General features: G+C 41.8%; 1 protein-coding gene across 1 annotated transcript; it reads left to right on the forward strand.

Moving 5' to 3' along the window:
* Positions 1 to 4,013: 4,013 nt before the first annotated feature.
* Positions 4,014 to 5,036, forward strand: LOC131680273 (uncharacterized). Its single transcript, XM_058960992.1, has one exon. It carries the CDS (start codon positions 4,014 to 4,016, stop codon positions 5,034 to 5,036), a length of 1,023 nt encoding a protein of 340 aa, XP_058816975.1.
* Positions 5,037 to 11,432: the final 6,396 nt, after the last annotated feature.

Raw genomic sequence — 11,432 nt, forward strand, 5'->3', positions numbered from 1 at the left:
GGCGTCAATATGCGTCACGCCGCTTACGCCGCCGCCGATTAAAAATGCATCGGCGCACACCTCTGAGTGGGACCAATTTAAAATGTAACTTGGTGTGCATATTGCTAGATGAGAATTAATTTACTAGTTTGCAGATCGGCGAAGGCTTTTTACCCAAAAACTTTTCGGTCTGTTGCATTTGTGATGTGGAGCTGAGATTACTTTGCGGACGTTAAACTGGCTTGGTTGATTGTCATATGTTTACCTAAACCTTGGTGCACATTGTTTCTATTAACCATAGTTAATGTTAACAATTGTGTCTTGCTTTTAAAAAGCTAGGCCGGCGTATTCTATCAACTAATTAGCAAATAATTAAACTCTTACATTAATCTAATTAAACGGTAAAACATATGACGCAAAATTTGACAACGCGAAGTTCCTTTAGTTTGTTTACAGTTGCGAATGAACATAGTATCGTGATTTACCACTTCATTTGCAGTGTTGTCGATCAAGCATTTCGAAATCCGCAAAAAAGTGCTGCCGATATGGATATTTCGAGTCACACCATTCTTGATTTGGTGAAAAAAATATTCAACATTCTTGCATTTTCATTTTTTTTAAAAATCGTGAAAAATAATGGGAAGGTCCAAAAAATCTGATTTTTACTGAATTGTTCATAGAAATGTAAAAACTTTACATTAAAAATAAGAAAAATAGGGGTTAGGTCGGACGAGAAAGTTCTATTGGAACAAATGGGAACCTGGTACCTACATTGACTTATCAGCGCTGGATGTGAAACCCGGTAGCATATGTTGAATCACAAGATCACGCATTGGGCTATAAATCAATTACTTTCTGGATGATGGATAAGGATTTGTACGCATCTGTTTGTTTCGTGGGTTAAGTCCTAACAAGATGATCCGATTGATTACTCATGATTTTGATCGTTCCATGCACTACAACGAAGAACGTTTCCATTTGTCAGAAAGTTTACCAGCGTATGATAGTTGCAAACATGATGACAAAAAGATTATCGCTTTAGAATGGAACAATTTATTATTCGTGTTCAAGTTCCATTAGAGAAAAAGTTTCGTCGATTATCGCATTGTCGTTGATTTAGCCGCCAAATGCAAAACAGTGCTCAGCACTGACGATAAAGAGTATGAAGGATTTGATAGGAGTGATAAGAATGCAGAGCATTATACATTCTGGAAGAATATCAGGTAGGAGAAACTATATGTAAATTTGTATTCTATCCCGAGTTGCCATCATTTTGGTACCGCAATAAAGCTATCTGCAACTGCTCTCTTGCTCAAATTGGCAGGGAATAACTAGGCAGCGAATGATAAATTGCATAGTCAATTTATTTACTTTTTCGGAAGGATGTCATTAGTATGTTGTGAATATATGTGTCGCCGGTGCCGTGTGTTATGGTGGCACCGGTCGGACCGTCCTTGTCGTACTGGTCATAGATGCGACGTTTTTTCTCACCTGATAGCACTTCACATCTCATATGGATTCTGGATTGTCTGGGTGTTTATGTGAGTGCCATCGTAGCGCTAGTTTTTTGTACGCCTTTTTGATGTTCGAATCGGTGGTGGTTCTGGCCACGTCCAGAACTTTGTAATAGTCTACCATTGTGAACCGATATTTGTAAAAACTTAACGCTCTCTACTTATCGTCAGGATACGCGAAACCGCTGCTAGCTTTCGAAAGCAAATTCCTAGCTGCTGCTACCCATCTGTCGACTGAGGACTACAATTTCAGTCGACTAAATTAGGCTATGAAATACTTCCAAGAATTTCATCTAACGAGATCAATTCATTGTGAGGAATTACGCTGCGTTCCAATATTGCTTGCCTCTGTAGGTGATGTGTGTGGAGTTAAGATGGACAGATATCCCTCTTCCATCTTATGAAGCACGTTGTATGTTGATAGATATTCAAACATTGAAAGAACGTCGGGACTATGCTATGATCTCGTTTCTAAACGATATCGTCATGCAGCGTATTGACTCATCTTACATATTGTCAAAATTAAATTTATATGCTCCTACTCGTCAATTACGCAATAGAAATTTGTTCGCGATAGGTCATCACCGTACAGACTATGCTAAATTCGGACCACTAAACCAGATGATGGCTGTGTATAACGAGCATTCTGAAAGTATTGACCTTACCATGCCCCGACCAAGTTTAAAACAGTTTTTCAACTCTTTACGGCATCAAAGTACGTAGAAATAGTATACAGGATAGTATATAAGCAATTAATATGTGTATAATGTAGTCTACACTTGATTGACGAATAAATAAATAAATTCACTTCGGCAGCCAGCTTTTATGTTTTGGTAATTTTGCTATCTTATTCTGCAGAATAAATCATCTGCCTAAAGCGTCTACGTTATACTATGGTCACTTTAAAAACGTCCTGCTATTTAATCTGTTAGCTCTCGGGAAGTCAGTCCTGGCACTCTTCTCGACTATTCCTGGCACTATACCGCTGACGTCGCACTTATTACGGTGGCCAACTTGGCGAGAGTGGCAGTGGTTTCGTCATTTAATCATTTTATAGTAAGTGTGTTGCTAGTTAGGACTTTTATATCAGTCAGGCCCTTTTATAATTTGTGATAAAATCATTATCAAAACTCTTCATAATCCATTGTTGCGTTATGTATATGTAAATGGCCAGATAGATAGTTGTTAACTGGGACGGGACGTGCGAATATGAAAAAATCTAATGTCAAATGCAGCCAAAGGTAACCGGCAAATGCAGTCAGGGGGAACTGTCAAATGCAGCCAGTACATTTAAAATATGTGAGGAAGAAAGAGTGGCAATGCAAGACAAGAGACAAAATGAACAGAAAAAAAACATCTATCCACAGGTTCTGTCAGGATTTTAAAAGAGAACATGAAAATTCGATTTGCTTGCATTTGGTAGTAGGCCTTTTTCAAATGTTTGGTTAGAAATTGCTTACTTCTTCAACGAATCATGTACAAGAAAAGTCAAAATGTCAAATCTAACGGAACAATGCATGATGCCGACATCAAATAAAAATTACAAATGATCGAGCTTGTTTTGGCAACGAGCCGAACCAAATTTCTCATACTATGATCGAATCAACAAAAATTCCAAGCACACTCACAAAAACGCGACGCGAGACAGGACACAACACTTATTGTCCTTACTAACTTTAAAAAAGGATTAAAAATTACCTTTTTGTCGACCGGTTTCGGGCTCGATGTTGCCCATCTACAGGACGATGTCCGACTGATTACTGGATGACACATACAATCATGCTGCGTGCAGTACTCGTCGAGAAGAGAGTTAAAAAAACACAAAAATTCACTGAATTTTCAGGTTTGTCAAGTGGAAAAGGGGTGATGATATTGGCGCGTCGTCCTCGTTCATAAGCACGTGTTCAGCATTGGCTATATATTGATTCCCATGCGTTCAGGTGTGCAGCTTTCCGTACAGTTTTTACGAGTTTCGCACTATCCCAGTCTATGGTGTGATTGTGGGCTATAGTGTGTACTGCCACACTGGAGTCGTTGCCTCTTTCGTGGTCGACAGCATGCTTATGTTCTCGAATGCGGACTTTGAACTTTCGGCGAGTTTGTCCAATATATACTGCGGGGCAATCTTTACAGGGGATTTGGTAGATCCCCGATTTTTGATCGGTTGGAACCTTGTCTTTTAGATTACACAAGAGGTCTTTCAAGGTGTTACCACTTTTGTATGCTGCTTGTTTTTGAGCGCCGAAATGGTTAGAGTCGGAAGTTATGTATCTGTCTGTGGATGTCGCTTTTCGGTAGATCCCGAATTTTAGTTTGTTGTCCGCTTTCCTGGTTATCATCAGGTCTAGGAATGGCAATTTCCCTTCTATTTCCTTCTCTACCGTAAACTTTATTGTACTGTGACGGGAGTTCAATAGGTCAAGGGTCTGCGTTAGAACTTCCCTTTAAACGTGAAATTGCATGAAACAGAACTTTTTCACGTTTAGAGGGAAGTTCTACAAGCAAACGTTTGGTCTTAGCATGGGCAACAAGCTTTCGCCTCTACTAGCAGACGTTTTCCTGAGCGATTTCGAGGTAGCTTTAGGCAAAGAAAAGCTCTTCCCTCGAGTTTGGAGACGCTACGTGGACGACATTTTCGCAGCCGTGAAAGAACGCTACCTAACGCAGACCCTTGACCTATTGAACTCCCGTCACAGTACAATAAAGTTTACGGTAGAGAAGGAAATAGAAGGGAAATTGCCATTCCTAGACCTGATGATAACCAGGAAAGCGGACAACAAACTAAAATTCGGGATATACCGAAAAGCGACATCCACAGACAGATACATAACTTCCGACTCTAACCATTTCGGCGCTCAAAAACAAGCAGCCTTCCATTCTATGGCCCATCGTCTATTCAATGTACCGATGGAAAATGAAGAATTCAAGGCCGAGCGGGATAAAATACACAAAGCTGCTGTATTGAACGGGTATGAAAAAAGATTTGTGGACAAAATTCTAAGAAAACACAAAAGGAAAAAGCACAGACAAAACGCGACAACGTTAGAGCCGGATAAAAAACAGGAACGTAGAATCTGCTTGCCGTTTTACCCCAAAATTACTAACCCTGTCCAAACCGTCCTAAAACAGCATGGTTACCAAGTCGCATACAAAAGTGGTAACACCTTGAAAGACCTCTTGTGTAATCTAAAAGACAAGGTTCCAACCGATCAAAAATCGGGGATCTACCAAATCCCCTGTAAAGATTGCCCCGCAGTATATATTGGACAAACTCGCCGAAAGTTCAAAGTCCGCATTCGAGAACATAAGCATGCTGTCGACCACGAAAGAGGCAACGACTCCAGTGTGGCAGTACACACTATAGCCCACAATCACACCATAGACCGGGACAGTGCGAAACTCGTGAAAACTGTACGGAAAGCTGCACACCTGAACGCATGGGAATCAATGTACATAGCCAATGCTGAACACGTGCTTATGAACGAGGACGACGCGCCAATATCATCACCCCTTTTCCACTTGACAAACCTGAAAATTCAGTGAATTTTTGTGTTTTTTTAACTCTCTTCTCGACGAGTACTGCACGCAGCATGATTGTATGTGTCGTCCAGTAATCAGTCGGACATCGTCCTGTAGATGGGCAACATCGAGCCCGAAACCGGTCGACAAAACGGTAATTTTTAATCCTTTTTTAAAGTTAGTAAGAACAATAAGTGTTGTGTCCTGTCTCGCGTCGCGTTTTTGTGAGTGTGAATCGAGTCCTCACGTTGGCACAACCCCCCCCCCCAAAAAAAAACAAGTGAAAAATTCCAAGACCGTGTAAACAATCTCTCTGAAAGCAGTCTGCTCACGAGGCAACAAGCAACAGGCACACGCAGAAAAATGAACCTTGTTTAAAACAAAAAAGTATTTTGTTGAATTTCAAACCTGAAGAACGGTTGTTTCAAACTGGAATATGATAGCTTTGAAAACATTTAATTTGTTGAAGTTATTATATATTTCTATTTGAATTTTAATCACAATTTATGTTCAAAACAAACATTAATTTTATTGACACAAACCGATTATGTTGTAGAAATTACCTGAATTGGTAATTGATTTCAATAAAATTTTGGTTATTTTCACAGATGAGCGCCATTGTGTATAAACCCTATTTTACCTTCATGTTAAACAAATTTTGTTGTTGATTTCAAAGATGTTTTTCGTTTGAATTAATTTTGGTATCAAAGTTTGGCAACCAGCGAAAATTTTTATTAAAATTATCCACAAATTTGTTTGAATTTATTTTAGCGTATGCGAACTTCCGTTCCAAATCATTTCAACATTTACAACGAAAAAACAGAGTGGCAGAAAAGAAGTTGGACTGCGAACCGCGTGGTGGGTGATTTTTTTTAAAAGCGTTGTTTGAAGGCTCTTTCAAACGTTGAACGCTAAATCGTTTACGAATAAAGATTTATCCAGGTGAGTAAATAAAAATTTTCAGATAATAGCAACCAACGCGTTTAAAACTTTATTCACTTTACAAATGATACCACATGTCTAGCAAGTCAAGCAAAAATGCAATGAAACTTCTGAATGGAATCCAGCTTAAATGCAGTAACGACCAGGGATGCCAACGGTACCGATAAACTACATTTTTTTCGATATATTTACATTTGCACAAGCCGTACAGCCCGCTACAGCGACGAATCACTACAGCTCTTGCCAGAACAGTAACCAAACCGAGTACATTTTGCCGTACAGCAGTAGAATACATTTTTGTTTTGCTGCTGTACTCCGACTGCTCGGTGAGAGTGTGGCGTAGTAAATTTTGTTCTCTCGCTTTGTACATTTTTCTCTGCATAGTCAAAGGGAGAGTCCCGCACACGAAAGCGTTGATGCCGGCCGTGGCGTAAATGAGCCGCATTCATTGTAGTCATTTTTGAATAAAAATATTAAAAAGATTGAAAATATTAAAAAATGTAAAATAAGGAAAGAGAAGCTGTACCGCTCGCGTCTGGTGGCTGTACTGGGGACAGTAGTTTTCTGTCATGTTACTGCTTTACACACAGGCAGCCGTACAGCGCTGGGCGTCCTGCACTAGCGAATGACAGCAGTATCGAGAGAGAAATGAGAATGTAGGCAGAAAAATTACAGCCGTGGAAAAGGTAAGCATTTTGCATCCTTGGTAACGACCAATTTCTTCACCGAAAGAAACCCGGTTTTCGCAGAAAACCAGTTTTCGGGTTGCTGGTAACCAATCAGCCGAAAACTGGTTTTCAACGGAAACCGGTTTTCATCCAAGTGAAGAAATAGGACGTAAGTGATTCCGACTTAATCGGTTTTAGTATTGATTGTTGCATTTGAGCTGGATTGACACAATTCCGGATCCCGAATCAATAGGTTCGTTCCAGTACACAGAAGTTGCTCCGGAGCAAACAGGAGTAAAAAATACTTGCTCCTTTTTACTCCGGGTTGTTACCAGAAGAAGAGGATACAGAGACGATTTTCTCCCTGTTTTCTCCGGAGTACTTCCAGTTTCTCCTGATACTAGAACAAACCTAATTTTTCTATAGTTTGACCGAGATTAAGTTGAAATTCAAGCCAAGTATCTTTAAAGGGCCCAATTACCAAACGTAAACATTAAGAAAACGGCAAACGATGTTTCAAATTCATTGTCATCCTATTAAAAAATTAATAATATCTTATTTCTTTAGCTTGTATAAACTTCTAAACATTCCAACGAGGCAAGGCTTTTTGTTGGACAGTTGGATGGTATGCACGTGGACTAGCGTGGTGAAAATTGGACGAAAAAACGAAGCCGATATTCAAAAATCAGGGCATTGACAATAAATTTGGCTGGAATTCAGATTTACACAGGTAGGCAAAAACAATTTCATCATAGCGCATCCATTGCATTGTAAACATTACCCTACATCAGAGTGTATGTAAGGAACTCTCCTTATATGCACTCAGCCCTTACATAAACGACACCACCCGCCTAATAAGTCCAGCGGAAAACAGCCGAAATTCTGGCTGGCTCATTTTCCGACGTGACTTACTGGCCGAAAGATCCACACTATCCAAAGACGTCCATACCGATAAGATATTTGTCATCATTTTGTAATGATGAACTTCAGTTGTTTTTATTTATTCGGCTGACGGCACCGGTGCGTTTAAGTAGAATTTGGTAAGCTTGACCGCCATTCATCCCAGTTGGTCTGCGTTGAGTTCCAGCCTAGATCGATGAGATTTTTGTGAGGTGAAAAAATCTGTTGTCACTACTTCCTTCGGAACGGAAGTAAAGCCGTTGGTCCCCGGTCCATGAAGCGGACGTAATTAACTAGAACCTGAAAAAGAAGAATTGTTTGGCTCTGCAATCCACAGATGCTACGCCACGAATTAAATAAAGATCTAGCCCAAACTTCAATATTTAAATGCACCGAATGTGAAGGAAGTGTCACTTGTAGTTTCCTAATGCGAAAAATGTTGAATACTTGGTACAAGATTTGTCAACACTGACTGCTAAGAGTGTTTCTAATGGGATTTTCGATTAATTGACACCGTTCTAGTGGATTGCACTGGTTTTGCACTTTCTAGCAGAGGTGTCAATGGAACATACCCAGTTTTCTGCACTTCTGCTAGAAAGTGCAAAAACGGTGCAGTTTTAGTGCACTCCTTTACACCGGTGTCAATCAATCGAAAATCATACGTCTCCCAACCTTTGAACGGAACGGATCGTTATATTTCACAGTAGTGTTCGGTGTGTAAATTTCAGTGAGTCAAGGTCATCCTTTGTTCGTTCGTTAGCTGCCATTCTGCTGGTGCCGGCAGTAAATCCAGTACATTGTTTTCGCTGGTGCGGAACAATCGACGTTGTTTGCAGATAAGTTTTGCTTTATTTTTTTCCTCGTTTGCTTTCTTTCCTTTTCCCTACTTTTACTCTACCTTGTAATCAAATAATAAGACACATTCCCTTTTATATAACGCTCTGCCCTCGTGCTTAAATGGCCGAGGGCGAAATACCATCTGATGTAATCATGGAAGTCCCTGATCCCCCTAATACTCGCATTGCTCCCCGTATAAAGCAGTACCCAGAAGGTTCCTCTGGGCCATGGGTGGTATATTTTCGGACCGGAGAGAAACCGGTTAATATATTAAAACTTTCTCGAGATCTGACTGCTAATTACCCGGCCGTAACTCAGATAACACGTGTTCGGGCAAACAAGATACGTGTTCTAGTGAATGATCTCGGCCAGGCAAACGCGATTGCTTGTTGTGAGCGCTTTACGCGGGAATTTAAAGCGTACGTGCCTTGTGTGGCCTGTGAAATCGATGGGGTAGTGTCCGAACCGGCCCTGAAATGCGAAGAACTGTTGGAGCACGGGGTTGGCTGCTTTAAGGACCCCTCTCTTGAACAGATTAAGATCTTAGGATGCAAACAATTGTATACCGCAAACACCGAGGGAGGTAAGACTACCTACTCTCTATCAGGCTCGCTTCGGGTGACATTCGCCGGGTCCTCTCTTCCCAACTACATCCTCCTTGACAAGGTTCGCCTACCAGTTCGCCTGTTTGTACCGCGGGTCGTGAGCTGCAGCAATTGCAAGCAGTTGGGCCACACAGCCACATATTGTGGAAATAAGAAACGATGCGGCAAATGCGAAGGAGAGCATGAGGATGACTCTTGCGACAAAGAAACTGAAAAGTGTATTTGCTGCGGGGGCCCTTCACATGCTCTTAAATCATGTCCTGCGTACAAGCAGCGCGGGGATAAAATTAAGCGCTCCCTTAAGGAACGCTCAAGGCGTTCTTATGCAGAAATGCTAAAGAATGCTTCGCCATCTGTCCTGTCCGAAAATCCCTATGCTGGTTTGGCTAACGTTGAGCAAGAATCTGACGACCCACGAGAGGGAACATCTTTGGTTAACCCAGGGGAATCCAGGAAGAGGAGAAATCTAGCTTCCCCTAGATTGCCTCGTAAGGGTGCCAAGGTGTCGTCCACTCAGAGTGCGCCAACTACAATCAATAAATCCAACGGAAGTGATGCACAAAAGCCGAAGCAATTTGCTCCAGGGCTTGGAAATATTAATTCTAACAAGGAGTACCCACCACTTCCAGGGACATCAAAAACCCCAAGTGTCCCTCTTTTTCAAACTGATACTCAGTCCAGTAGCGGACTAATGAAATTTTCTGACATAGTGGACTTAATTTTCACAGCTTTCAATGTTACTGATCCTCTTAAAAGCCTTCTGATACGTTTTCTCCCTATAGTGCAAACATTTTTGAAGCAGTTGACTACTAAATGGCCCCTCCTTGCAGCGATCGTATCCTTCGATGGCTAAGTCATCGAACGAGATCACCGATTCGATCACTGTTCTACAGTGGAACAGCAGAAGTATCCTCCCGAAAATCGATTCCTTCAAATTTTTACTAAATAGTTTAAAATGTGATGCTTTCGCATTATGTGAAACTTGGTTAACTTCCGATATAAATCTCAACTTCCACGACTTTAATATAATTCGTCTGGATCGAGAAACCCCCTATGGAGGAGTACTTTTGGGGATCAAAAAGTGCTATTCTTTCAACCGAATTAACCTCCCTTCGACACCAGGCATTGAAATTGTCGCTTGTCAAGTTTTAATCAAAGGTAAAGACCTTTGCATTGCTTCCATCTACATTCCTCCTAGAGCCTCGGTAGGGCACCGAATGCTTTGTAATATCTTGGAATCCTTACCGGCACCGCGGCTAGTTCTGGGAGACTTTAACTCGCACGGTACGGTATGGGGCTGTCTTCATGATGATAATAGATCAACATTAATCCAAGATCTTTGCGATAATTTCAACATGACCATCTTAAACACGGGAGAAATGACGCGGATTCCTACACCACCAGCACGCGCAAGCGCGTTGGATTTGTCGCTTTGCTCGACATCGCTACAGTTAGATTGCATGTGGAAGGTGATCCCTGATCCCCACGGTAGCGATCATTTGCCTATCGTGATTTCAATTGCTAACGGTTCAAGACCATCGGAAACAATCAATGTCTCGTATGACCTCACACGGAACATTGATTGGAAGAGTTACGCGACCGCGATATCCGTTAAAATCGAATCCACTCAAGAACTTCCTCCGGAGGAAGAGTACAGGTTTTTGGCTGGCTTGATTCTCGACAGTGCGAATCAAGCTCAGACTAAACCAGTACCCAGCGCGAATACCCATGGACGGTCTCCCACCCTGTGGTGGGATAAAGAGTGCTCAGAGCTGTACGCGGAGAAGTCCGCTGCATATAAGGCCTTCCGGGAAGACGGGTTACCCGCTAGCTATCTACAGTACGCGTCGTTAGAAAGGAGCATGAAGAGTCTAATGAAAGCCAAAAAACGCAGTTATTGGCGCCGGTTCGTCGACGGGTTAACGAGAGAAACAGCGATGAGCACTCTTTGGGATACGGCTCGACTTATGCGTAACCGTAATAGTACCAGAGAACGTGGAATATTCAAACCGTTGGATATTCGCTTTCGCCAAGAAGATCTGTCCGGACTCTGTCCCGGTACAGAAAACGTGCCGCGCCGCGTCTCCTCACGATACCGCGAACGAAACACCGTTTTCGATGGTGGGGTTCTCACTGGCTCTCTTATCGTGCAACAATAACGCCCCAGGGTTAGACAGAATCAAATTCAACTTGCTAAAGAATCTGCCTGACACTGCAAAAAAGCGCTTGTTGAATTTATTTAACAAGTTTCTTGAGGGTAACATTGTCCCTTATGACTGGAGGCAAGTGAAGGTCATCGCCATCCAAAAACCAGGAAAACCAGCCTCCGACCACAACGTATCGGCCGATTGCAATGCTGTCCTGTATTCGGAAGTTGTTCGAGAAAATGATCTTGTTTCGCCTCGACAATTGGGTTGAAGCAAATGGCTTACTGTCAGACACACAATTTGGCTTCCGCAAAGGACGAA

Source organism: Topomyia yanbarensis, chromosome 2 (assembly GCF_030247195.1).
Source record: "Topomyia yanbarensis strain Yona2022 chromosome 2, ASM3024719v1, whole genome shotgun sequence".
In the NCBI taxonomy this organism is placed as follows: domain Eukaryota; kingdom Metazoa; phylum Arthropoda; class Insecta; order Diptera; family Culicidae; genus Topomyia; species Topomyia yanbarensis.

What these genes read in the sequence shown, in the direction of transcription:
- LOC131680273 (XM_058960992.1), top strand. Translation starts at nt 4,014, where the DNA reads ATGGGCAACAAGCTTTCGCCTCTACTAGCAGACGTTTTCCTGAGCGAT.